At 53.8% G+C, this 27,544-nt stretch overlaps 1 protein-coding gene across 2 annotated transcripts; it reads right to left on the bottom strand.

The window, feature by feature from the left end:
- Positions 1–65: 65 nt before the first annotated feature.
- On the bottom strand, positions 66–27,120 carry SMG5 (SMG5 nonsense mediated mRNA decay factor). Of its 2 annotated transcripts, none has more exons than XM_055323915.1 (22): positions 26,879–27,120; positions 21,959–22,057; positions 21,338–21,461; positions 20,840–20,996; positions 18,537–18,626; positions 17,537–17,626; positions 16,794–16,872; positions 14,132–14,257; positions 13,960–14,028; positions 13,614–13,822; positions 12,845–12,982; positions 12,101–12,685; positions 10,178–10,353; positions 9,076–9,151; positions 8,372–8,547; positions 7,395–7,553; positions 4,096–4,155; positions 3,521–3,680; positions 3,032–3,122; positions 2,099–2,173; positions 1,540–1,678; positions 66–1,359 (listed from the first exon to the last, which is right to left on the bottom strand). In XM_055323915.1, exons 1-22 carry the CDS (start codon positions 26,950–26,952, stop codon positions 1,276–1,278), a joined length of 3,036 nt encoding a protein of 1,011 aa, XP_055179890.1. In that variant the 5' UTR covers positions 26,953–27,120; the 3' UTR covers positions 66–1,275. The 2 variants fall into 2 exon arrangements, with proteins under 2 accessions (XP_055179890.1, XP_055179891.1); XM_055323916.1 differs by having other exon boundaries at positions 12,884–12,982.
- Positions 27,121–27,544: the final 424 nt, after the last annotated feature.

Here is a 27,544-nt window from a genome sequence, read left to right as displayed (position 1 = left end):
CATTTCAGCGAGAAAGCACCAACATCCCAACACGACTGTACAGAACAGCACCAGGAGACAGGGAGTGGGCTTCGAGGGGTCTTTATTAAGTGATGCTTTAGTCTCAGTCTCTGCCATGGACTGGGCATGGGGGTCACCCCACCCCGCCCCAGGTTGTCCCAGACTGTCTTAGAGGAAGGAGGCAGGAAGCTCACTCTTCTCCAAGAACAGCCTGGGAAGCCAGGCTAATGCTGAGGAAGGGGGCATCAGAGCCAGGAACCCCGGCCCCCTGGCTGAGCTCCTGGCCAGCCCTAGGGTAAGGGGCTGAGGCTTCCTGGCCAGAGCCCCCCAAAGCGCCTGCGCCGGCCACTCTGCCCACTGCCCTGAGCTATTCATGATCTCGGCTTGTTCCCCTTGCCACTTGCCCAAGCTTGCCCCATGCTCAGCCCCACAGGGACAGCAGACCCCTGATGGGGCAGCTCTCAGGGGCTCTCCTTTTTGCTGCCCACCTCAATGCAGGCCTCCCCCAGGGAGGGGGCTGCTGGCCTCACACTGTACCCCCTTCTCTTCCAGGTACCATGGCCATGGGGCTGTGGGTACAGGAACCCTGGCTGGCACGTGGGCCAGATGGCCATTGATGGCTGGGCTCACTGAGCTGGGCAGATGGAGACTGGAGACAGAAAGCACAAGTGGGGCAGCAGGAGGGGTCACACCCTGGCCCCACTCCCAGGCCCTCTCCTTCCAGAGTCCCCAAGGCTCCAGAGCTGTCCCACCTGCATGGAGAGGACGATGGGAGGTCCTCGAAGGGAAGGGACTGCAGAGGACCACCCAGACGTCTTCTGGTACCCAGTTCTTCCCCTAGCACCCACCGCCGTGTCTTGGGAGAAAGAGGGGCCCTTCTGTCCCTTCCCCTCAGAGGTCCACACACTGCTCCAATGAGACAGACTCCCATGCCATGCCGGCCACCTGCCCATGGGGACAGCAGCGGTGGGGGGGTGGGGGTGGGGGCACTGAGGCAGGTGGGTGGGTGGGGGGCCCACATGCCTCTCCTGCTCCAAGCACTTCCCTCACTCTCCTGATGTCATCTTCGCAACAGGGGGACCCGCCCTCCCAAGGGTTTAGGGGCCTTCCCTGCAGCTCCTGGGGCCCTCCCTGCGGCCTGCGTGCAGCTGGGCTTCCTTCCTGCGTGCGTGCTTCTGTGTGTGGTGGGGTGACTACAGGTGGTGGTCCTGGCTGCCAGGGAGGGCAGGAGAGATCTGGATGCAGCCCCACTGCAGGGCCTGGGGGGGGTCCATCTCAACCAATCTCCTTCCACTGCTTGTAGAAGTCCAGAACATTCTTGATGTCCACACTGGCATGTGTAGCGGCCTGCAGGGCTGCCTGTGGAAGGGGGAGGGGGGCTGTTGGGGGAGAGCCTGACCTCCTAAACTCTGGGACCCATTCTGGGGCTGGGGAAGGGATGGTGGAAGAAGGAAAAGCAACTATAGGAGTGGTCTAAGGAGGGAGGCTGCTTTGGCACCTCTCCCTGGTTCACCCCCGTCCCCCACTGCCTGGACTTACCTGCATGGGGCCTGAGAGCGCACTGGGGTTGTCCAGTGGAAAGCCTGTGACGATGGTCACCATGCCGCTTGGGTCCTCCTCACCTGCCCCCTGGGCCAAAGTCAACTGTTTGCAGCTGTCCAGGATCTTATAGAGCGTCCTGGAAGGGAAGAGGAGGTAGGCCAACCTCCAGCATTAAGCACACCGTGGATGCCAGGAGCCCCAGGGCACAGGGGAAGCTGGGGACAGGGAGGGGACCAGGAGATAGAGCAGGAGAAACCAGGCAGCCAGGGGCAGTAGTTCTGGAAGCTGGTACTGGAGGGTGTGTCCTGCAGGGGACTGGGCAAAGGTACTTGGAGTGAGGACACCAAGCCCAAGTATCTCAGGGCCACAGGGATTCTAGGGCTGCGGTCACTTCTCACTCCCTCTTCAGGGACACGTGCAGGAGGCCCCTGGTGGGCTAAGTGAGGCCCCAGGCTGGTCTGCTCTCTGCTGCAGAACTCTGGCCTGGGGAGTGCCTGCAGAGGAGCAAGGTAGGCAGCCTCTCTGAGGTTCTGGGAGCATGGGGCTCAAGTTTTACCAGGCATCTGCATCCTGCCTCTTCAGCTTATGCCGCTCGAAGCTCTTTCCTACTTCTTTCTGGCAGCGAATGTACCTGCAGAGGAGGAGGAGGCAGCAGAGTACAGGTGGGGGTTGGGGGTTGAGGAGGGCAGCACCTTACACAAAGCACCTCACTGTGGCCCAGGGGAGGGGGCCCCCGTCTTATGGGCAGGGTAGGGGCACCTCTCCCATCACAGCTCTTTGGAGCCATTTCAAAGGAACTTCCTGGCCAGTGAGCCCAGCTCGCTTTTCCTCCTGATAACATCGATCCTTTGGTTCCTCCAGGGGGAGGAGCTGGGGAAGGAGGAGTAGCAGATGCTTTTCAAGTCAGGGCTTCTGGAGACAAGGTCCGAACAAGCAGGCTTTGTGCAGCTTCCTGGCCAGCAGAGCAGATGCAGTGGGGGAGCAGGGGAAGGTGCCAGCTTCTCCCTCTTCTGCACCCACTGCCTGGTGCTCTTCCAGCCCCAACGCCCAGAAGGGAAGGCCTGTGCTGGCCTGAGCACCTACATGCTGCCACCTGCCAATCCCCGATGGCTGCAATGGGAGAGCTGGCCTGGTGAAGGCACTCCCACCCTAGTAGATTTGATCACTGGGCAGACCCAGACACAGGAAAATCTCCCACAAAGAAGCCCAGAGCTGGGGGATCTGCTCCCATCTCCCCGGTGATGCTGATCTGCCCAGAGTCAAAGAGACAGCTGGGCAATGCTCCCCACAGGGCTCCAGCCCCTCTAACTACTCTCCATCCACACCTGAGACCCTGGCCCATGATCAAGGCTCTGGACCTCCCCCTCCAGGCAGTACGCAGGGAGTGCAAGCCTGTGTCTGACCCACAGGGACCAAAGAACAAATAAGCATCTGTTGTCTAGGAGCGGGACACAGGGCTCAGAAGAGGCCCAGTCAGGCCCACACTCACCTGTTTCCTTTCTTAAACTCTGCCTCCAGGTATCGGATCCCATCCCGGGCCCCTGGGTGTTCCTTCTTCAGCAAATCCAGGCCATCAATCACTGGCAGACAAGGTGGGGGTGGGGAAGGACAAAAGAGGTGAGCTCCCGCTGCTGTGGCCTGAGGCTCCACAGGAAGTGGCTGAGCTCTATCTAGTACACGCTGCAGGATCCTGCGGGGCTCCCCGCACTCTTCCAGAGTATGACTGCCTGTGAGCAACGTACCTGGCAATTTACCACATGTTCACTTAGGTTTTCCTCTCCTGTTTTCTCCCATCTTGTGAGTTTAAACAGAAACTGTCACATGCATTGCACAGAGGAGGTGACTGAGCTTCACAAAGGTGGCAGCGACCAAGGCCACTGTGTGTAAACTGCCCCCCCACCCCTACCTAGGGCCTCTTGATCTCAAGCCTGAAGTCTCTTAGCCACACCCTTTCCCCCTACCTCTGCAGTAAGCCTACCTGTCCTTGGGATGATGACAATGAAGCGGCCACTGGTGGCCAGCTGGCGGATGACCGGGAGGTGGTGGCAGAGGGCCTGGGTGTCCGGGACGAGGTAGGGAGACATTGCTGACTGGGCCTTGGGCTGCTGCAGGCTCCCTTCCAGCTGAGAGACCTCGAGCTGGGGACAGAGGGCAGAGTGGGCCCTGCAGCCAGGTGGGAAGCATGGAACCCAAGGGGGCTCTTGTGGGGCATCTCCTGCTGCCAAGGGGGACAGGGTGCTCCTTGTGCCAAGGGTCTTGGAGCAAAGGGAGATGAAAGAGACAGCATTGAGGGCAGAAAGGGGCCCTCAAGGCTCAGATCGGAAATGAGCAGAAGGTGGTCTGGGAGGTGATCTGGTTAAAACAAAGGTCGCCGTGGAGGGGCGAAATGGAACAGAGGTTGGCGGGGAGGATGGGGCAGGGGCAGGCACAATGGAACATGGGGCAGGGGAGGCAGAACAGACAGTAGGGAGCGGCTGGATGGGATGGTGGGCCTATGGGGTCTGGCCAATGCCCCGATCATGAACAGGAGCAGCTGGGCCCCGACCCACCTACCTGAAGTCGCAACTGGGCCATGTCTCTCATCAGCCTGTTCCGACGGGCCTCTTCCTGAGCCTAGGAGACGAAACACGTGCTAAACTTAGGACCAGAAGCTAGGGCTGTACTCCCCTGCCCACTGATCAAGAGCTTGTTAACAGAGCATCATCCAGCAGGAATTCCCAAGGTCTGAAACAAGAAGCCTTCACACGAAGTCAGCTCTCTCGCTCCTAAGTGAAGGACAGGGAGGCTTTAGGGAGAAAAAACCACTCCCCTGGCGGAGATCGACTTCTGGGACCCACACACCCAAGCTTTGGCCAGCCCAGGTGCCCACGTGAGGGAGCAGCCAGCTGTGCATGGTCCCCACAAAGGGCGGCGCCTGGCTACATATCAGGCTTCCATCTCTGCCCCTCTGCTCCATCTGACCCACTCGCCCTACAGGGCTGCTGTCTCACACACCCCACCTTCTATCACCATCCACTTGCCAACTTCCTCCAAATCAGCATCTCCAGCCCAGAGAGCCCCCTCTGTTCAAAACCTGCTGCCCATCTTCTGGTGATCCCTGACTCAGGAAACCAGCTACTGTCTGCCCAGGGAGGAAGCTGAGCTGGCTGACTGTTCCCTCTCAGCTCCCAAAGTTACTGCTTCCCAGTCCTGCCATTTGCATCGCAACTGCATCGCTCACATACTTCTGCTCCCCTTTGTCTCTGTTGCCCCCCACCCCCCGCCCGTCTCAGCTGCTTCCTCCCATCTTGACGATGATGACTTCCTCTTCCCTGGTCCCTGCCTCTATCCCAAGCCACTTTCCCTGCCTGCAACCAAAGCCATCTTGGAAATACCATCTAGTGTCCATCGTGGCCCTGATGGTTTTTTGCTGTCTTCTGGATGACACCCCAATTCCCTAACATGGTCTAAAGATGATGTTAAGAATGGAGACCTAAAGACCAGGGTGAGGGGAACACTGTAGGTTCTTTGATGAGCAAAGCGACATCCTCAGAGCAGTGCTTTACAACATTCACCTCAAATGTATAATCTCATCCTAACCATGAACACACGGGGCTAAGACATGTCTGGACAAAGCCAGGTGGAGCAACACCCTACAAATTAAATGCCCAGATACTCCTCAGAAGTGTCAAGGTCACGAAAGGAAAAGACTGAGGAACTATCACAGACCAAAGAGACACACAATCCAACACAACGTGGGAGCCTGGGAAAGAAAAGAGACATTAGTGGGTGCTTTGATGGCTCAGTAGGTGAAGTCTTGGGGCACCTAGGTGGCTTAGGGGTTGAGTGTCTGTCTGCCTTTGGTTCAGGCTGTGATCCTGGGGTCCCAGGATCAAGCCTCACCTCAGGTTCCTTCCTCAGCGGGGAATCTGGTTCTCCCTCTCCCTCTCCCCCATCCCCTACTCATTATCTCTATTAAAGAAATAAAGTCTTTAAAAAAAATTAAAAAAACATTAGTGGAAAATCTAGTGACATTTGAATAAAGTCCGTGGTTAATAGTACTGCAGCTTTCCTATTGTCTTCATTGTAACAATTACTACAGCTGTGCAAGATCCACCTATGCCCCTGCAGAGTCCTGCACGACAGAACAGCCCTGTCCAAAATGCCTAGAATGTCCCCTTGGCGAAACATGGGTGCAGGAAGGAGAGTGAGGCACATGAGCAGAACCTGAGGCCATTTCTTCACAGGCCCCGTTGGGAGACTGGCAGGGGCAGGGAGCACTGTCACTGCAGAAATCAAGTCCAGGGAATGACCTTTTAGGTTGGAATTAGAATTGTGAAGCCCCTCTGCCAGGGGGAGTAGGCATCCATCTGGATCCAGGAAGAGAGAGAACCACACCAACCTCAGGCTCTGCATCACTGGTCTAGCAGCTCAGAGACGTGGGCCTCTGTGTTCCTCACAAGAAACCCAAGAGACCACAGGCAAGACAGGTCCCTCCCCAGGGCAGAAGCGTCCTGGAGCAGGAGCAGTGGCCCCCGGCAGCCACGGGGCCTGTAGACCAACTGTGCCCCACAGCAGCTTAGAAGAGCTAGCCTGCCCAATCCCACAGCCCATACCTCTTCGGTGGCTCTGTGCCCGTCTAGTGCAGGAGAGGGCAAGTGCCCACTTCCCAGAGCTGTGCCCAAGGGTGAATAAGCTGTCATGGGCAAACCAGGTTTGGCATAGAGAGCTCTCGATACATGACGGCAGATGTCACTATGATGACAGCCATGCTGCTGCTAAGGGCTAAGCCCTTAGGATGGACATCTTCCTCTTGGCAGAATAGGGGCAGAATAGGGGCATCGGCAGGCGATGTCACCTTGGTGTCCAGTACCATGTGATGGGGGCTTTCAGGTCTCCCCTGTCCCCTGGAAGAGTCTTAGAGTTTCAAACTAAAGGAAATACCTGCAAAAACTAACATTTTTAAAAGCTGTGTAATTTCCCCACGATTATCTTTGTAATTAGTGTTTTCCTCCACAAAACAACAAAAACCTTAATACGAAAGATTTGTTTTTTAACAAAATGCACTTGCTTTTAAGACTGCAAAGAAGGGCGTTTCTGGGGGAGCCTGTGCCCTTCCCACCCAAGCAAGATGTCTGCAGGAAGAGGGTGCTCAGAAAAGTGGGAAGGCCCGCGTCTGCTGGAAGGAGACTGGCTTGGGAAGCCCCAAGGCTTGCTGAGACAGTGTGGGCTGAGCTTCGGCGCCACACACCACCCGCCAAAATGTAGTGCCACCCAGCCCAATGCAGACAGCACACCCCGGGCCAGACAGGCCCCACCGCAGAACCTGGGCTACCTTGTCCGCTGCCTATGGTACAGATGGGTCTGGCATAGCGCACACTCTCAGTGTTTGGGGAGTGGACACTGGGGAAGAGGGAACTCAAACACTTCCTACTCTTTGGGGCTCCTGGAGGTGGGAAGGGTCCTGCATGACACACATGTAATACCCTGATACTGCCACTCACTCCACCCTCAGTCTCCATCACTGAAGAGAAAGGGCCAGGTGCACCTACCGAGCACGCCAGGTGCCCGAGATGTGCTGTCATGCTATGGTCACAACCACCCTGTAGAGCCAACTCTGCCAGTGCCACATAACTAGTACGGAAAAAGGCTTGGCAAGGTCAAGTAACGTGCTAAGACAAGCAGGGCACAGAGATGGCCCTCAAGCCAGGCAGTCTGGACACAGGCTTGGTGCCATGCTGCCTCTACTCAAAGCACCGCTCAAGGCCCGTCCCCAAACCCCCACCCACCATGTTCTTCCATCAAGGGCCCCGGGTGTGGCAGTGAGCCCGGTGGGCAGGAGCGGAGCAGGGGGTTGGGGGCAGACGACTCACCATGCGGAACTGCGCCTGGGCCTGCTGCAGCACGCCCTCCTGCTCAGACTGGGCGATACTGACAAAGATGCCAGCCTCTGCGCTGAACTGCAGGATGCTGCCCTGCAGGTGGGCGATGAAGTGGCCAAAGCTGCGGATGCAGCAGATGCGCACGACTGACTGTGAGGGGACACAGGAGCCAGTCAGACCCACCCTGCCCACCGCACCGCACCTGGCCCACGCGCACCGCTGCCTCAGCAGCAGGGGCTCTTTGGTAAGGCCTTTGGTCTGTGAGGGGGAAGGAGGTGTTGAGACCCAAAGCCGCAGGTGGCCAGGAAAGGAGATCGCAGGCAGGACTGGCGAACCAGCGGGGCTGGGCACTAATGCCACCTCCCTCTCAGTCTCACGTGTAAAAACAAGGGAACTGAAATAGATCAACATTTCCAAACTATTCTTTTGGTTGGCAGAACAATTCTTCCCCACCAAACAAAAATCTTCTCTAGAACCCTAAAACATGAAACAAGCTAAATCCAAGGTCCTCTAGCTGGAGAGGAGCACAGAAGAGACCTGTGTGCACACTGGCGAGGGTGCTGGGAGGAATGTGTGCTTGGCTTGCCCTGCCGTCCCCAGACAGCCTGCGCACTGATGCAGACGCAAAGGGGACTTACCTAGAGGGTAGCACTTTCCCTTCCAGCTCTCTCTCTCTGACAGCTTCCTGTCCAGCTCACACCATGCTGGGCAGAGTGGGAAAGAGCATGATAACAGCTCCCCATATCACCCCCTGCAGAAGGTGGACATTATGGAGGAAGGCCTATCCTACAACAAGGTGCCTACAGATGAGCATCCTGTGAGGAGGAGAGCAAAGGGCAACAGCCCCGGAGGGAAGCCCTCCAGCCCAGCCTTGGGACACACTGCCTGTCTGGTGCCTGTCTGCCACCTGCTCTGCTGCTGGGCCAGCCTAATCATGGAGCCTGTGGCATCAGAAATACCATCCTCACCTCCTCTAAGGCGTTAAGCAGGGGCCGGTCTGTGTCAAAGTTGAAGCGTCTATGGGCAGCCCGGAGGGGAGGCAGGTTACGAAGGGCCGTGTCCTCTGGGAGCAGCAGACTGGAGGGCAGGTCAGGCAGTTCACAACCTTCAAGTAGGTCCTGGACCTCGGGACACAGGGCCAGGCCTGGGGAGAAGACAGGTGAGACCACCTGTCCTGTGGGAGCCCCCAGAGAGACAGAGCCCTTTCCTTTGGAGAACAGGGAGCTGAACACACAGGGAGGGCCATCCCACACGGCTCAAGAAGGACACCAGGAGAGCTCTGGAGGACATGCACACCTCTCAGGTATGGCCAGAGGTGGGGAAAGGTGGGCACGTTCAGCTGTAGGTGGCAGGAGGGGTAAGCTCTGGAGGCCGAGGTGGATGCTCAGTGCCTGAGGCTGGCTCCCAGGCTCCCCTCACCCCACTTCTGCCCGCCCCACTGCCCTCCCCAGGGAGCACACTCCCTGGCCAGCCAGGCCACCTGCCCACAGTGGGGCAGTGTTGGAGGAAACCGGAGACACAGAAACCACAATGGCTGCTGTGTGTCAGGGTAGCTGGGCAGTGAGTCCCATTAACCTCCTTCCCCCTAGGCTGGGTTATGGAGGAGGGGGATGGGCTTCATGGGGCCACTGAGGGAGAGGGGAAGCAGAGGCAGTGCTGCGGACTCACTCACCAGACTCTTGGAGCTCACCAGCAGCTGGCAACAGGTTCAGCAACACAGACAGGCGATTCCACAGACTTTGAGAGCTCTGTGGAGAGGGGACGCCTTCAGTATGGCGGGGAACAAGTAAAGCATGACACCTGAGGAGTGGGGGATGTCTATGGCCACAGGCCTAGAGGGATCAGAGAGAAAAACTAACAAAAGAGGCAAAGGGGGTGCTCACAGGAGACCTGCAAAAATGGGAGCCGGTCCCCTGAGGCATGAAGGGGGCCCATAGGCCCAGCTGCACTGTGTCACCAGCAGCAGGATCATGGGAGAAGCTATGAGGCCAAAGGAAGGACACTCTGAATCTTGAGAGTAGGAAAAACTAGAGCGCTGGAGACAGCTTCCCCCCACCATTCAGCCTACAAGTACCCATCCTGGGACATCTGTGTGGGGCTGCGACCCCACTTCCCCTAAGGATAGTGAGTTACCAGCTGCTGGCACACATAAGCACACACTCAAGGGTGTCCCTGGCCTTAACCCCAACTCTCATCTGAGAAAGAGGGTGACCAGAGGGGAGGGGTCTTCACAGCATAGCTCTGTGCTCCTGGGATGAAGCGACACCGAATAAAAACTGAAGAGCCCTCAGGACAGACTGAACCAGGGGAAGAGAAGCCCCCACCCCCACCAGCCTCTGCAGCGCCAGCCTGACACCACATCCTCCATTGCTCTCCTGCCCCAACACCTCAGCCTTGTCTGGAGGTCAAGCTGCCCTGGACTCTGTCTCCCTGGCACCAGTAGTGCTCCCTCCTCCTTCTGGACTCTGGGATCAGGATGGAGGCTGGCCCTCACACATACGCCTTCATCAGTCCCACTCCTCACGTTAGGCATTATGCCTGGTGTGCGGGACACAAAGTGGAATAAGCAGCTCTTGCTTTCCTGGTTCACAGAATGTGTACCCCAGGCCAGGCCACAGGCTCCTGGAGTGCAGAGATCACATCTAATCCTTTCCCTGTAAAAAGCATAAGGGCCCACCCAAAGCAGGTACCTGACGGTAACTTGTCGGGATGGAGCCACCTGATGGGCCTCCCAGCACCCCCAAGGCTGTGTCCCCCAACACCCAGAGCCGCACCTGTGCACACACAACGATGAGGTCAGGGTTGGCCCGCAGCCAGTCCAGGAAGACCTTCACGGCAGGAAGCAGGCCTTCGGCTGCCAGGACTTGCAGCTTCTCCTGGACACTGCGCTCATTCCGACAGGAGTGCCCACTAGATTCACTGCCCTCCGACTCGGAGCCCTCCTCGGAGGCTGGGAGTGGGAGACAGAGCTGGGATGAACAGCAGGCACGTGGCATTGGGCTTTGGCCCCAAGCTGGAGGGCACAATCACCCTGCCTGCACTCTGGAGCAGAGTTCTGAGGTGAAAGATGGGGAACTCATTAAATACCCCTGCCTAATCTTTCTATGCCAGTTAACCGGTTGTTTTCAAGCCAAGAAACTGGTGCCTTTTAAAATAAAATTCTTGGGGATCCCTGGGTGGCTCAGCGGTTTGGCACCTGCCTTCGGCCCAACGCGTGATCCTGGAGTCCTGGAATCGAGTCCCACATCAGGCTCCCTGCACGGAGCCTGCTTCTCCCTCTGCCGGTGTCTCTGCCTCTCCCTCTCGCTCATGAATAAATAAATAAAATCTTAAAAAAAATAAAATAAAATAAAATAAAATTCTTTCTGGGGTGCCTGGGTAGCTCAATCGGCTGGGCATCCAACTCTTGATCTCAACTCAGGTCTTGATCTCAGGGTCATTAGTTCAAGCCCTGCGCTGGGCTCCATGCTGGGCATGGAGGCTACTAAAAAATAAAAAAATAAAACAATATGGTTCTTTCTGATTCAAGCTAACTTGTGAGGGTGGCCTACAGCTATTTTCAACCGGTGTTTATAAAGGCCCTACTCTGTGCCAGAAGGCAGGGCAGACAATCAGAAGGGAGCTGCTGAGGAGGGAGAAAAAGCATACAAAAATAAAAGAACCACCCCTGGGATGCCTGGGTGGCTTACTCTGTTAAGTGTCTGACTCTTGGTTTTGGCTCAGGTCATGATCTCAAGGTAGTGAGATCAAGCCCCATTTTGAGCTCCATGCTCAGCAAGGAGAGGGCTTGGGATTCTCTCTCCCTCTCCCTCCCTCTCTGCTCCTCCCTCAACTCCTGCACGCTCCCTCTCTCTCTAATAAATACATTAAACCTAAAAAACGAAAAAAAAAAAAGACAACCTCAACTCCTAGCTCTTCAACCTAGCAGGTCAAATATGGAGCCACTCTACCTCTGCACACTGGCTTCCTGGCTTCTTTTATCCCATCAGTGCTTCTTTTGTCCCACCCAGTACAGGCACGGTGTTAGGTACTGAGGATCCAAGGAAAGACCAAAAACAAGACTATCCTGCCCTCCACGGGCTCATACAGACAAGCCAATAGACAACTTCCCCTGAGTGGGAAAGGCCTCGAAGCTGTGGAGGGGGCAGAGGCTACAAGAGCCCCCCAAAAAGAAATCTAACCTTGGCAAAATCCCAGACCATGTGATTTTGAAGAGAAAACCAAAGGACAAGAAGAACTAGCCAAGCGACAGGCTGGTGGCAAGGGGCAGCATTTAGAAGAGGGATGAGAACTCTTCCTCCATAAGACTGCCGTGAAAGTTCAACAATACCCGGAAACAGTCCAGCCCAGCGCTCAGCAGAGAACAGGCTTGGCCGCTGTTAACCTGTGCAGGAAATATCCTCAAGAGAGAGGTCCCGCTCTTGCCCATCTGCCCTAGTGGGTGCCAGTCCCTCTAGTGTCCCAGAGCCCTGGTGAGATAAGGGACAGTGGCAGTGGTTGTGTCGGACAGAAGCCCCATGCCTTCGGGGCAGGGTAGGATGTGAAAAGGGGAAGATCACAGGCAGGAATGGGGAAACCCAGACCACATGGAAGGCAGTGAGGGTGGACATGGAGGCACTTGCAGAGACAGGAAAGCCACCTCTCGGGTGATGGCAGGGAACCACAGACTAGAGTGGGACGACGAGAAGCCCAGATACCTGGTTCCGAAGGCTTGTCTGCATCTCCATTGACACATGACCTGCGGTTGGCTACAGTATGGGGCTCAGTGGAAGGCTGGAGGAGCAGGTTGCTGAAGGTGGGCGCCAGTCGGAAGCAGCGCTTGGTCTGGAACATCTGCGTGGACATGGCCTGTAGATTGCTGGCAATGCTCGCCTCACTGGGGCCCAGTGGGCCATTGAGAGACTCGGGAGCCTCCGACCTGGGCCGAGGGGGCTCCAGGGCCGGGGACCGAGTACCCTCCTCATCCTCAATGTCTTCCAGGTCTGACCGGGACTCTTGGCTGTTCATTTCTGAGTCTGTCTCAGCATCAAAGGCTGTTCCCCCACCTTCGAGACTCTTGTCGGAGCCACTGTCTGAGCCCTCACTAGCCCTGGCTGAGTCACGGCTCGAGTCTGATTCAAAGCCTTCACTCAGGTCACTGTCATCTCCAGCTTTGGGTGGGTGGCGGCGGCGGCGGAGGCAGGAGAGGCGAGAGAACTTCCGGCTCTTTCTGACCTCAGTTGCTTGAGGTGCTGCAGGAGGGGGCTCAGGGTCTGGCGCCTCCTCCTTCTCCAAGGGCTCATCTGTGCAAAGAGAACTGTCAGGTGGGACCTAGGGACAACCTGGAGCCCAGAAGCTGGAAGCTGCTCTTCAACACCACCCCAGCCACACCTGTACTCCCCTTCCTCAAACACCAGGCCCCAGGCTGACCTTGCCACAGTCGCATCCCCCCATGCCTGCACCTGTGCCATCGCTCTGGAACGCCGGCACAGGATTCTCACCCTCCTCCAGCTCAGCCTGCAGCCGTATATTGACATGGTTGACGAGGTGGGAGAAGAGGGCCAGGGTAAAGGCAATGGCTGCACTGTACTGTTTGGACCCTAAAGCCAGGAAAGCCAGGTGTTAGGGTGCCAGGGCTCAGAGGAGCAGCAGGTGCTGTTAGCTCCAGCCCCATCTCACATGTTTTCCCCTCTTCAAGGATCCAACTACTTCTCAAAGCTTCTTCTAAGTAAAAAGATTTTTTAGGTCTCTGCACAGTTATCTTGTCATCTACAATGTGCCAGCTCACTCTGCATGTCCTCAGGTGAGCATACCCTCTTGTCCCATGCCATCCTCCCTGGTTCTGATGCCTCCACACAGGCTCTTCCTCACAGCTCCAGCACTCACATCCAGCCCGGCCTCTCCCTCCCTCCTGACCTTGCACACATGCGCCTCTGCCATAGAGGTCTGCAGCACTGCCTAACTGCCCCCAACAGCAAAATGTGAATTCTGTGTAGATCAGCTAACTATCCTGATGCCCCTGTCTGCCTGGGTTGTGGCCAACATGGATCTGCTGCAGGCCGGGGGGAGGCACGGAGATATGCTGTTGCCTTTGTTCATTCATCAGGAGCCCAGCAGTGACACAGATGGTGTAAGCACTTTTTGTGGGAGGAAGTTCACAAAGGAAGGGCTGCAGGAAGGGAAGTGAGGAACCCAGAATCCTGGGACAGGAAGCAGGGCACAGGGAGTTACCTGCTCTCTTCAAGCTATGCACACCCATGAGACAAATGATGATCATCTGAAAGATGAGGAGGTCTGGGAGGAAGGCATAGCCACTTTCATAGTCCTCTTCACCCTCACTGGCCAGGCTGAGGCTGGGTGAGGATGGCAGGTAGAAGAGGCAGAGATTGAAGTCCTCCAGGACTGACTGGCAGAGTGAGGTCAGCTCTGAGTCCACCGGGCTGCAGAAGGGCAGGAGTGACAGGGAGGTGAGTGATGCCACCTGCGGCAGGCACAAGGAGCCAGGGACACTTCAGAGAAAGCCACCCTGGACAGGGCTCGCAGGATGCAGGGCAAGGGCCTGCCCTCTTCCACTTACCTGCTCCTGGGCTGCAGGAGGCTTTGAAGGTACATAAAGTTTACCAGCAACCTCTTGATGTCTTTACAGCTGGAAGGAGAAGAACCCAAGGTAAATGGCAAATGGCTCCAGAGTCCCTTTGGTCCTAGCGCCCCAGTTGCAGAGCCCTCTCAGCCCCATAGGCCCTACTCACCGCTTCTTGCTGGGAGACAGTTTCCGAGTCTCACACTTCTTCAGCTGGTGGTACATCTTGGCTGCCTTGTCATACAGCCGCTTGAGATTCCCATAGGCCCCCTCGAAGGACACTTCCGACTGGATGCTGAAAGAAACACAGCGGTAAGCTACAGAGCAGGGATGGCGCTCTGCTGGAGCTTTAGGGAACAATGCTTCTAGCAAATGTATGCTGCCCCAGCTTTGCTTCCATGTACAGACTCAAAGTGAAGGCCATCTTTCCTGATAAAACACACAGACACAACTTCCAGATAAACACAGGAAAAACTGGGGATCCCTGGGTGGTTCAACAGTTTGGCACCTGCCTTTGGCCCAGTGAGCAATCCTGGAGTCCCAGGATCAAGTCCCACGTCAGGCTCCCGGCATGGAGCCTGCTTCTCCCTCCGCCCGTGTCTCTGCCTCTCTCTCTCTCTATCATAAATAAATAAACACATAAATAAATAAATAAATCTTTAAAAAAAAAACACAGGAAAAATGATGCCTTTGCTTCCTTAGTACCTATGGTTGGATAATTACTCTTCCTCTGTTACGCACGTAAGTTAGGCACCATCCCTGAAATACACTAGGCTATCTTTGTCCTAAAGCAGTTAACAAGTAGCATTTAACAAGGGGACCTCATATGAGGTCATTTACACACAATTTCAGTCACCCACATGACACTCCCTTGAATACCGTGTGTGCAGAGAGCCTCATTGAGTGCCAGGCACTGCACCCTGAGACTATCCTCACATTCAGACGAGGAGGAGGAGCTTGGAAGAGCAGGAATCCTGCCCAGGCCCCACAGCTAATGCACGCTAGAGCAGGGTCCAAGCCAGCCTGCCTCGCTGCAGCCTATGATGTCAACAGTGTATATTGTACTGTTTGTAATGTCTTTTCTGGAAAAAAACTCTTTTCATTACAAAACGCAAAATACATTAGAAAAAAAAACCACGTTTATAATGACTAAAAGATAGCTAGAAATTCTTTGACGCTCCTTCCATTCAGAAGTGGGTTCTGTGTCTCCTCTTATATCAGAGACCATGGGGAAAGGACTATACGCAGTGCAACTGCTCTGACCAACAGAATATTGTAGAAGGGGCTCTGCCAATCTCTAGGCCCAGGCCTTAAGAGACTGGCAGATTCTATTTACAAATCTCTTAGGTCATTATCCACTGTCGGGAGCACTGAGCCACCATGTAAGCAATCCATGTCTCTCAAGAAAAAAAGACTAAGACTACGTGGAGTGGGAGGGGGTCCAAATGAGCCTTGCTCCAGATATACCAACCCTCCAGGGCTGCTGGAACCAGTGATTGATTCTAGATATGGCCCCTGGGGGAACTGAACCGCCCAAATGAGTCGTACTCAAATGCCTAACCAACGAACATGAAGAACATGAGATGTGAATGCTTTAGCACAGCGGGGCAGGGCCTCAGCAGGTACCTCCAAACCTGAATATGCTGAACCCTCTTTGGAAGTGACCTAAATCATGGTCATGAGTGTGATGAGGGACCAAGGATCAATAAGGGGGGATTCCCTGGAAGGCATGAGAGGAATGGAGAAGAGGCAACGGAAGCCTGTGAATCTGGTAACCATATTGAAGAATGGAAACGACAGCATCAGAGGCCAGTCTGTACCAATGCAGGGGACAGACACCGCAAGAGCAAAACACTGTGCCGATTCAAGGGAAAAGGTTTACTGGGCCAGGTGAACCACAGATCACGGCACATGGAATTACAAGGCAGAATCTTACTTTACACTTTAGCATGTGACCACTAAAGTTATGAAGACCAGTTTACTCCCTCTACATTTTGTTTTTCCTTTTTTTAAGATTTATTTATTTATTCATGAGAGACACAGACTGAGAGAGAGGCAGAAACACAGGCAGAGAGAGAAGCAGGCTCCTCGCAGGGAGCCCGATGCGAGACTCGAACCTGGATCCCAGGATTACGACCTGAGCCAAAGGCAGGCGCTCAACCGCTGAGCCACCCAGGCGTCCCCACTCCCTCTGCTTTGAAGCCTAATTCACAGCATTGTCTTCTGCAAATGTCTGGCTTCTCGTGGAGCCGTCCGCCTCTATGAGGTGGCAGCCGCTGGGGCCCAGGCAGCTCATTTCCAACTATAACCTAATCAGTGGTTCCCAGCCTGCCTAACAGGCACACGTGCACTTGGCTTCACGGACTGGGTGACCTAGCCCAGTCAGCTTCAGCTGTCCTGAAACTGAGGTTTCTCATTCTGAGCGGAGTGTCAGCACCAGGGAAGCAGGGAGCCACCTTGCAGTTCAGCTGGTCCTCCCACACCATCACCATGGTCACCTTGAGACACTGAGACTCAACAGTTCTGCAGTTCTGGTTTAGCCGCCGCCTTGATAAGATTTTATCAACTCCATCACATTTATTTCCTTCTTCAAGATGGCAATCCTTTACACAAGACAACGGGCAGCCAGTTGGCGGCCAGAGTGCCTACCAATCCAGGTGGATCTTTAACAAGCAGCAGGGCTGCATCAGGGTGCCCCTGACAGGAGGGACCCCTCACTCCTGGCCTCCTTGTTTCAGCCTGGAGCCGAGGAAAGGGACAGGAAAGAGAAAACAAAGCAGGAGCCCCACGGACGCAAAAGCTGGCTGGGAAAAGAGCCGGAAGACACTCACCAGCGCAGGTAACAGTACATGGCTTCCACGTTGTAGTACTTGCTGCCTGCAAGGGTGCCCAGCTGGTTAAAGGGCATTCCTGGAGGGAGAGAGGTCATGCAGCGTGCAGCCACAGTACTAATCCAAAGCTGCCACGAGCAACCCCTGCTAAGCACTAGGACATTTGTGGGGAGAACAGCGAGGTCTGCAGCTGACGCCTGTGTTTCCAGCAATGAGCACCGTAACCCTATTTTCCCAGGAAACTGACTACAGACTCACTTCTTATCAGCGGATTCCACCCTGGCCTACCAGGGAGTTTAGCACCAATGGGTGCTATTCCTTCAATGGCAGCTGGGGCTCTTCTCTGTCAGAATGCCATGGAGCCATCTCCTCTATCTCAGCAAGGCCTCTCAGCCCTGAGCTCTCCTGCTAGGAGCTAAGCTAACCCCCAACTCTTCTTGTGATGGCGCCTCATCTGTTCTCCCACTCTGCTTCCTGTGCAGAGAACTGAAGGATAATTTCTTCCTTCTACAGAGACCCCAGGGACAGGGGAGCTGCCTTCTCTTTTCCCCTCTGCCTCCCTCCTTCTTACGTCAAGACTCTGCATTTGTTTTGAGCGTGTGTTCCAAAGGGGTACGCACAACCACGGGACTGAGCATGGGGAGGATCCAGGGAAGCCAGTGCAGTCTGCTTGCCCTCTTAACGTTGTCTTCCTCCTGGAAAAAGCTGCTGTGTAGGGAGTCCCGAGCAGGGGTGCCACTTACCGATCTGGGGAGCTACAGACAGGGCTTGGTAGTAAAATCTCTCAGCTAGCAGCTCAGTGTCTACGCCAGCTAATTCATTCTGATATCGTGCTGCAGGAGAGAGGAGAGAGGAAGCTTGATGATGTCGTGTTTCAAAAAAGCCTCCCCTCATCTGGGAGTCCACCATGTGGAGTTGTAGCAAGAGTCTGGGAAGATACCTAAGCTAGGAGGTATACTGCTTGGGCCTCTGGCACAATCTTAACTCTGCATGACTATGGGCAAATTGTTCAACTCTCTCTTCCTTGCTGGCAGCTTCAACATGTGAAGAATATTTAGTGTTTTGAAATAGGCTCCTACTTATCTCTTCCTAATGCAGGGGATCTGCAACAAACTACTTGGGAAGACCTCTGGTATTGGGTTCTAGAATACAGCTGCTCGGCTCTGAAGTGAAGACATTACTGAGAACACCTGGTCAGTCTCACATGAAGCAGCTGGCTATCTCTGTGCACACTGCCCAAGATGGCACCGCAGGGGGCGGGGACGGAAGGTGCCTCAGAAGACAGAAGGTGAGGCATCCACCAGCCTCAAAAGGACCAGAGGTGCTACCAGGACCAGACGTGCAAGGGCCAGCAGGCAAAAGAGGACTCCTCTATTCTGAGGAACATTTGTCAGGCAGGAAGTCCTCCATGAGACCTAACTGCAAGTCCTCTAGAAGTCCATAAACAGAAAAGCAAATCCCAAAGGAGGAGAAAATCTTCAAATTAAAATCTCCCTAATCCATTCTTGACACCAAGTTATCACCCAGACTTTCTCAAAGTTCATTTTCCTTCTTCCATAGTCACTGGTCTTTGCTGGCACATGGAGGAACAGTAAGGAGGGGACATCATTTGAGTGAGAGGAAAAGCTACAGAGGCCAAACTACTCCCGCTCTCCCATCACATACCAGGTGGTACCAACAACTGAAGCAGCTTACTGCTTGTCCTGGAGCCCAAACCAGAAAATGAAAGGTTCTGATCCTTACACAAATCCCCCAGGTACATGAGACATCGGTGGCAGGCCATCTGTGCCCAGTCCATCTCCTTCCCTGACGCAGACACTGGCTTCTTGCATCCTGAGAAAAATAGACAGAGAGACTCAGAAGCCCATTCCCCAGCCCCCTACCAATGGGGAAACACCTTTCCTAGGTGGAGAAAGGACATCAGGAATCCATGGCTCATCCTGAAACACTGTGTTATGGGGCAGAAAAAAAACACGCATCCAGGACACAAGTAGAGACAGAGGCTCACAGGTAGCAGTCATTCACAGGAGAGAAAGGCACTGCAGGGGATGGGTGAAGGTGACTTGAAAGTGTGAACATGACTCCTATGGGTCATCATAGGAAGGCTTCTAGAAAGGAGGAAGAGGAGCTCAAGTGACAGGACAGCCTTGGGTGCCTTACGTAGAAGCTCCCCACATAATGGTGAAATGTTTGGGTAGAGAAGGGAAACCTAGGATAGAATAGATAGATAGGAAGAATAGACTATGAATGAAGAGACCAAGGTAGGTGCTCCTGGCTTCCACCTGGGAGAGGAGGCCTGCAGAGAAGGCTGCCTATGAGAATCTACCCATGAAGAAGACAGGTGAGCATGCCATGCCTGCTGAGGACCAGCGTGGCCAGAGACCAATGTGCTGAGCTCTCAGCTCTCCCTTCAACCAAGCAGCTTTGCAACCTCAGTTAAGAGAGCCTAAGCTCTTTGGGAGACAGCTTCCCCACGTCAGGTACTGGTCTAAGTGTTGTTCGGTGTCAACTTAACAGATCCTCACAGCAACCCCATAGGGAGTCACTCTGACTACTCCCACCTGACTGTTAAGGAGAATGTCATGCAGCAGGTAAGTAGCACAGCCAGGACTTAAAAGGCAGACTGGCTCCAGAGCACATCGTCTTGTCCACACCACCTCACATCCACTGAGCTGGCTATGCGATTCACATCCTGAAAAGCCCCTCGTAGTGTTTTTTATAAGTATGTCTTAGTTGGCTGGATGAGAAAATACCAATGAGGAGAAAAATTGAGTTTGGGGAACTGATTCTTTGAAATAAGGGTTCTTCACTTTTTTTGGGAGGGGGTATGGCCTTCTCTGGCCATATGTATAAAGTCTATGAGGGCAGTCTTTGGTCACATTTTTGGGGGCTTTTTTGTGGGTTTTTTTAAGATTATTTACTTATTCATGAAAGACACAAAGAAACAGGCAAAGACATAGGCAGAGGGAGAAGCAGCTTCCATGCTGGGAGCCTGATGCAAGACTTGATCCCAGGATCCTGGGGACCTGAGCCAAAGGCAGACACTCAACCACTGAGCCACCCAGGTGCCCCTGAAATGTTGTTTGTAAACAAAGTTTTGTAAATGCACCAAATGCAGTGCTGTGCTTCTCACCAGAGAACGCCTTCTGGTGGCACAGATACAAGCTCGGTCCCAGAGGTCTGGCAAGGGTGAGGGCTCAGATGAGGGAAGGTAAGGAGCATGAGGGGCCAGGGGCTCAGACAAGGAGGGAAGGAGGTCAACTACAGCCACTGGCACCTCAGGCAGCCACATGGAGACCAAAGCTATTGTGAAGGAATGTCCATAATCCCCAAAGATTTCTAAAACTTTCAATACTTGCAAAATAAACCAAGAAACCATCTCTGAAATTAAAAGAAACAATGCTGGGGGCACCCGGCTAGTTCAGTCAGGGGAGTGGGCAGCTCCTGATCTTGGGGTCTTGAGTTGCAGCCCCATGTTGAGCACAGAAATTATGTAAATAGGGACATCTGGGTGGCTCAGTGGTTGAGTATCTGCCTTCAGCTCAGGGCATGATCCTGGAGACCTGGGATCAAGTCCGGCATCGGGCTCCCTGCATGGAGCCTGCTTCTCCCCCTGCCTGTGTTTCTGCCTCTCTCCCTCTCTCATGAATAAATAAAATCTTTAAAAAAAAAAAAAAAGAAATTATGTAAATAAATAAAAACTTAAAAGAAGAAAAAACAGTGCTAACCAAATTTAACTACAAGAAAACAAATGCTACTGATACCATTCTCTAGTGCCAGATCTGCTCTCGATCATTCCATCCCTCCCTCCGACTCCTCCTCAATCTACAGTCCCAACCAACAGATACTGTTCTTTCCTTCAGATCTTCACCCTACCTCATGTGCTTGTCTGGATAAACCCAAAGTCTATGGACCTTCCAGAAGTCTTGCTAGAATCCTCTCTGCCTGGCTAGGTCACAAGCTATATGAACCTGGAAGAAGGTGGCCAGCCTCCTTGCTCCTCAAGCCCACTTGCTCCTCAAACCCATCTTTCAGATTTCACTGACCTATGAGGGGATCAGTAACATGGGTCCAGTCGATGCAGCACTGAAGCTCCAGCTGGTAGTGGGACTGGATGTAGAGCAGCAGATGCTGGTAGAAGCCAATCCCAGCAACCAGGTGCGTCCTGTAGGCACATTCCAAGGTGCTCCGGCTGTGGATGTGCTGGGCATTGGGAAAGGAGAGCGGCTACTAAGCAGTAAGCTCAGAGGACGGTTCCCCCACCCTAACACGGTTCCTCTCACGAGGAAATGAACTTCTGTTCTTGGCTCTGGTACTCCATCCACATCTCCTCTCACTCACGAGTTATCCACACAGCCTTAGACCCACCTCTCTGACCTGTTCCTCCCTCCTTGCTTCTCCTTGGCTCCTCTAACTCCAACCATGCCCTGGCCTACTTTCCTAGTTGTTTCTTCCTTTCTTAGCTTCCCTCTTTAGACACATTTCTTCTCAAAATCAAGGACATCAAAAAAAAAAAAAAAAAAAATTCAAGGACCTCGCCTTACCTTCTTATTCGTCTTGATAAGCTGAATAACTTCGTAGTACACCTTTCTCCACAGCAGCTCCTCAGCCTTTCTCCCATAGTCTACTGGGTGCAGGAACATAAGCTTGACGCAGAGCTCACGCAGCCTGAGGGTACAGGGGAGCACCAAAGACTCACCAGCCTTGATGGGGCAAGGAGGCATCTGCCAATACCCCAACCGACAAATTCCTGTACTTCCCAGGAGAATCCAGGGTCAGTCTGCATAACCTGGGACAAACAACAGTCCTGGAAAGCAGAGGGAGCCCCAAAGGACAAAGGCAGGAGCAGTAAAAGCTTCAATAATCTTTTTTCTCTATACACTTCTCTCCTTATTCCTGCCTTTTAATCCCACTTTTCTTTCCTGTCATTACGTAGCATGGCCAGCTCCCCTAACTCCAATGCCATTCACATGGCACCAGTCTGTTAGATGCAGAAGCTGCAGAGAGAGCAAGGAGTCCCCATTTCATCTCTTAGGAAAGCCAGAGTTCACAGCCCATTATTGTACCATGAGTACAGGAGGTAAGAGAGAATATGTGTCTATATGTGACAGGGTTTGAAGGGTAGAGAAACTGTAAAGATCTGTGGTTTAGAGTCTCCAGCTTACTTGTTCCTCAGGCTAATGTTCTCTGGTTTAAACACTTCTTGATAAGCGGTTTTGTTGCAAAGGATGAGGTCGAGTCGATGCACAGCCTCCACCACAGCCCTGGAGGGAAATACAAGCAAACAGCCCCTGAGTCATGCATATGTTTAGGCCGGGGCAGGGGGCAGTGGGGGAATAGGCACTGATCCCAGAGGAGAAGCTACAGAATTAGGGGCAGGGAACGGGAAGGCTACAGGCTGAGCTGCACAAGACAAGATGAACACAGTCTCCCTCCAGATGAAGAGCCCCCAACCCCAGGGGACATTTGATTGTCACTACTTGTGGCAGGGGTTTGAGAGGGGTAAGGAGAATTGCTACTGGCATTTAGTGAGTGCTGCCTGACACCCCACAATACCCAGGACAGTCCACCACAATGAATAACCCGCCTCAGATGTCCACAGTGTCACGGCAGAGAAAGCTTGTATATAAGCTAGACTCTCTTAATGGAAAGAGCCTCCACCTTGATGCCAGAAATCCAGGCTTTGGCCCCCTGGTGTGTCTAAGTCTGTAACTTCGGGCAAATTATCTACGCTCTCCAAGCCTCAGTTGCCCCGTCCCTAAAAATGGGGCAGGAAGGGCAGCTGCCTCAGAGAATAGGACAGAAGAACTTCCATGTGGCCCTGGCATATGGCAGCCTTCAACAAATAACAGTGACATGAATTAATTACTGCACAAGGGTTTATGGTCTCTGGCATAAAGGAAAGGCATTCTGGGATCCCTGGGTGGCGCAGCGGTTTGGCGCCTGCCTTTGGCCCAGGGCGCGATCCGGGAGACCCTGGATCGAATCCCACGTCGGGCTCCCGGTGCATGGAGCCTGCTTCTCCCTCTGCCTGTGTCTCTGCCTCTCTCTCTCTCTCTCTGTGACTATCATAAATAAATGTAGAAAAAAAAAAAAAAAGGAAAGGCATTCCTAGCATAAATTCTACTTCTGAATTAGTGGAGTATGGGGGAAATAGGGCAGGGGGTGGGGGAGAGGCAGGGGTGGTCCTGAGTTGTGTACAGCGTAGTCACAAGGTCTTCCAGATTCTTTGATATGAGAGGCTCTGGGTCCTGGGCAAAATATCTAACTTCCTTATGTCCCAGTTTTCCCATCTACAAAATAGGAGTAATAGGGATGCCTGGGTGGCTCAGCGGTTGGGTGCCTGCCTTTGGCCCAGGGCCTGATCCCAGAGACCTGGGAACAAGTCCCGCACTGGGCTCCCTGCATGGAGCCTGCTTCTCCCTCTGCCTGTGTCTCTGCCTCTCTGTCTTTCATGAATAAATAAATAAAATCTTTAAAGAAAAAAAAAAAGGGAGTAATTATATCACCTATTTTGTGAGGATTAAATTAGCTAATACACAAAGCACTCATAAAGGTACCTTGTACACGTGGAGTATTCAAGTATTAGTCTCCATCTGGGGAGACTCCAGACACTAAAGAGAAAAAGCCAAGGAAACTACAATGGATGGCTAAGAAGTGCCAGAGGTACGTGTCATCTCCAGAAGGTAAAATCCAGAGGAAGACAGCAGCTGTGAGAACAGTAAGCTTAGACATATCTCTGCACACAAAAGCAACCAAAAGAAGGTGGGGGAGGAGGGGGCGAGGAGTGATGATTCCCAAAACAATCTGATTGTTTCAGAATACTGAGACATGGGCTCCTGGGTCAGGGAAAGTGGGCCACGGCAGGTTAGCACCTGCGGAGGCTCAGGTGGTATACTGGCAAAAGCTGCCCGGATGGGGCAAAGTGACCACCAGCACCCAGATGAGGGGGTAGGATGGTAATCCAGGCCTTCTCACAGGCAATGCTGAGAGCTTATCATTTCTCCAGATGCCTTCTAGGCTGCCTTTCAGCCAGCCTGACCCTCAATGCCAGGGCCGTCTGACAGCCATCAGTGATTTTACTCTATGTCAGCTTAGTTCCCCAGGGCAGGGCTTTTTAACTTCTGTACCGTGGACAGATCTCAGAAGTGCGTGCATACATCTCTATGGACCAGTTCCAGAGCTCTCCTTAGTTCTGAATCCAAAAAAGGTTAATAACCATTACTCTAGGAAGTTCTTTTTTTTTTTCTTCCTAGGAAGTTCTAATTGCAATTTTTTTTTTTTTTTAAGTAATCTTTAAACCCAACGTGGGGCTTGAACTCATGACCCTGAGATCAAGAGTTGCATGCTCGGGATCCCTGGGTGGCGCAGCGGTTTGGCGCCTGCCTTTGGCCCAGGGCGCGATCCTGGAGACCCGAGATCGAATCCCACGTCGGGCTCCCTGCATGGAGCCTGCTTCTCCCTCTGCCTGTGTCTCCGCCTCTCTGTCTCTCTCTGTGTGACTATCATGAATAAATAAATAAAATCTTAAAAAAAAAAAAAAAAAAAGAGTGGCATGCTCTCCTGAGCCAGACAGGCACCCCAAAAAACATGTTTTTTTAAACAGTTAATCGGCCTAATTAATTGGTGTTTGTGGCCCTTCTAGCACCCCTTCTACTGCTGCCTTTTCTTCTGAGGGGCTTAAAACATTTCAGAATCTCATTTCTGTAAACGGATTGTGGGAATTTCCCAAATTTAATGAAGCTATTAGTAACAGTTTCATAGTCTAAAAACACATTTAGGGGATCCCTGGGTGGCTCAGCAGTTTGGCCTGCCTTCGGCCCAGGGCATGATCCTGGAGACCCAGGATCGAGTTCCACATTAGGCTCCCTGCATGGAGCCTGCCTCTCTCTCTCTGTCTCTCATGAATGAATAAATAAAATCTTTAAAATGAATGAATGAATGAATGAATGAATGAATAGATAAATAAATAAATAAATATAAATATAAATATAAATATAAATATAAATATAAATATAAATAAAAACACATTTATCGGGCAGCCCTGGTGGTTCAGCAGTTTAGTGCCTGCCTTTGGCCGGGGCCTGATCCTGGAGACCGGGATTGAGTCCCACGTTGGGTTCCCCGCGTGGAGCCTGCATCTCCCTCTGCCTGTGTCTCTGCCCCTCTCTCTCTCTCTCTCTCTCTCTCTCAAGAATAAATAAAGTCTTTTAAAAAAATAAATAAATAGGGGATCCCTGGGTGGCATAGCGGTTTAGCGCCTGCCTTTGGCCCAGGGCGCGATCCTGGAGACCTGGGATCGAGTCCCACGTCAGGCTCCCGGTGCATGGAGCCTACTTCCCCCTCTGCCTATGTCTCTGCCTCCCTCTCTCTCTCTCTGTGTGTATGACTATCATAAATAAATTTTTTTAAAAATTTTAAAAATAAATAAATAAATAAAAACACATTTATCTTGGGCAGAGAAATCAGACCTTCCTTCCCCAGTTCCTTCCAACAATCACCACTGCTTTAATAAACAATAAAAATGGAGACCTGCTGCCTGCCCTACGTTTCTGCCTTGCTCAAAGCCAAGAACATACAGTCACAGGCAGAGGTATCCACGTGCACACAAATCACTTTAAGACCATCAGTCCCGGGGATCCCTGGGTGGCGCAGCGGTCTGGCGCCTGCCTTTGGCCCAGGGCGCGATCCTGGAGACCCGGGATCGAATCCCACATCGGGCTCCCGGTGCATGGAGCCTGCTTCTCCCTCTGCCTGTGTCTCTGCCTCTCTCTCTCTCTCTGTGACTATCATAAATTAAAAAAAATAAAAAATAAAAATAAAAATAAAAAAAAGACCATCAGTCCCGTGAGGGTAGTGGGTTTAGAAAGAACTAGCCCTGAGAAGGATTAGAAGGACAACCAGGGCCATTATGAAAATCTAGAGACAAGTACAAGACAGGGCCCACACTGACAGGCAGTCTTGACATTCGGCAGTGTGATGAGGCATACATGCCACTTACAGCTGACTTCTCAGGATCCCTGAGATGGCTTGGGGCAGCCTACAGTAGGCGCCCAGGGGCTGCTGGATTGGATCACTTTTCTATTTTTGGAAGAGCCTATACTCCCCTCTGCCTCTTACTTACAAAGGCCAAGCCGGCAGGATGCCTACTCCAGGGAGGAAAAGACAACATGCTCTTGACTCTTTCACTACCAAAATGGGGCCCACTGCTCTGAGGGCTCTGTTCTACAGAGCCTGAGCTAAATGAAAAACTCAAAACCTACCAGTTACTGGAAAGCAGCAACCTCAGCTTGGTCTCATGCTTCACCCCACTCTGCCCCAGTTCCAGAGCCCACTGTCCAGGAGCCCCGCATAAAAAATCCTCCAACCCCGGTGAGAGAGCGCATAGGGGCCTCAAGATGAGGGGTGAAGACAGGACCTGCAGGACAGTGAGTGGTGCTGCGGAAACCAGAAACCAGGAATGGAAGCTGCCTGGCCAGGGACTGCAGTAGTCATGAGGCTGTGAGGAGGCAGGGCTCAAGAGCGGGAGTGCCCAGGTGCCCTGAAATAGGCGCCCATGACCTAGGGAACGCTCCGGGCTCAATGCCCTTCGTGGCCCTTCCAGGCCAACACGACTCGTCTTCAGCCTCTCTTTTCATTCAAATTCCCCACAACTGGAGCCAGAGAGACTTCAGAGCGTATCCAGACGAAGCCTGACCCCTCCAGGATGTGGAGAGCGAGACCCAAGGTCACATGGAGCGCTCGGCTCTCCGGGCTGTAATACGGGGCGCTCCCCTCTGCGACCTGGGGGACTCGGAGCGCCTCTCCCTTCCAGGTTCTCCCCGCCGGCGACCGCATCCTCACCTCCGCGGCCTGCAGAGCTCGGGGCCCGCCTCAGGATCCCGGCCAAGGCCCTCCTCCACGTGCGCCCCCCGCCGCCCGGCCGCCCTCCGCCCTCGCCTCGCCCCGGCCCGCCACCGCGCGGACCCCGCTTGCCGCCCGGCCGCGCCCTCCCGCTCCCACCGCACCCCGTCCCCGCCCGCCGCGGTCCCGCCCCCGCGGCGCCCACTTCCCCCGGCGGCCGCACGCACGCCCCGGCCACTCACCGGTAAAGCCGCTTGGTATGGAGGACCTTCGCCTCGGGCTCGCTGCTCTCCCCTGGGGGGGGGCCTTGGCTCATGGTGCCCGGGTCCGGGGCGGCTCCCGGTCACAGGCCCCCGCCGCCCGCCGCTACCGCCACCACTGTCGTGTCCGGCCAGAGCCGGAGCCGCAGCCGCTGCCGGCCCTGCTCGGCCGCCATCGCTGTGAGGCGGCTGCCTGCGACAGCTCCTCCTCCGCCCGCCAAATCTCGCGATAGCACCTGCCCAGCTGCGAGTCGGTGGCCTGAAGGTTACCAAATCTCGCGAAACTCGTTTTCCCTCCGGGAAGTTGCCAGAACTAACTCTGGGCAACGCAGCCTCCTTCCGGTTTTTCCACGTCCTTGCGAAAAACTTTATTGACAAAGCTGCCGTGGGACGGACAGTGGGGCCGAATCTGTGCCGGGTGGCTGCCGATGGGCCCAAAGCCCGGAGCGAGGCTTTTTGCTCTGTCCTGCAGTGGCCATTTGACCATCCTTCCGACCCTTCCCAGCCCCCCACTGGAGCCGCATCTCTTTCAGATGACTGCTGATTCCCCTTCTTGCTTTTCCCCATCACTTGAACAACGTGAATGTGCAGGTTTCCTTGGAAAAGGTGGGACGCAAGAGTAAGGCTCTCCCGAGACGTGACCCTCGC

This window comes from Nyctereutes procyonoides, unplaced genomic scaffold, assembly GCF_905146905.1.
Source record: "Nyctereutes procyonoides isolate TBG_1078 unplaced genomic scaffold, NYPRO_anot_genome, whole genome shotgun sequence".
In the NCBI taxonomy this organism is placed as follows: domain Eukaryota; kingdom Metazoa; phylum Chordata; class Mammalia; order Carnivora; family Canidae; genus Nyctereutes; species Nyctereutes procyonoides.
This window is presented reverse-complemented; position numbering and strand designations above follow the sequence as displayed.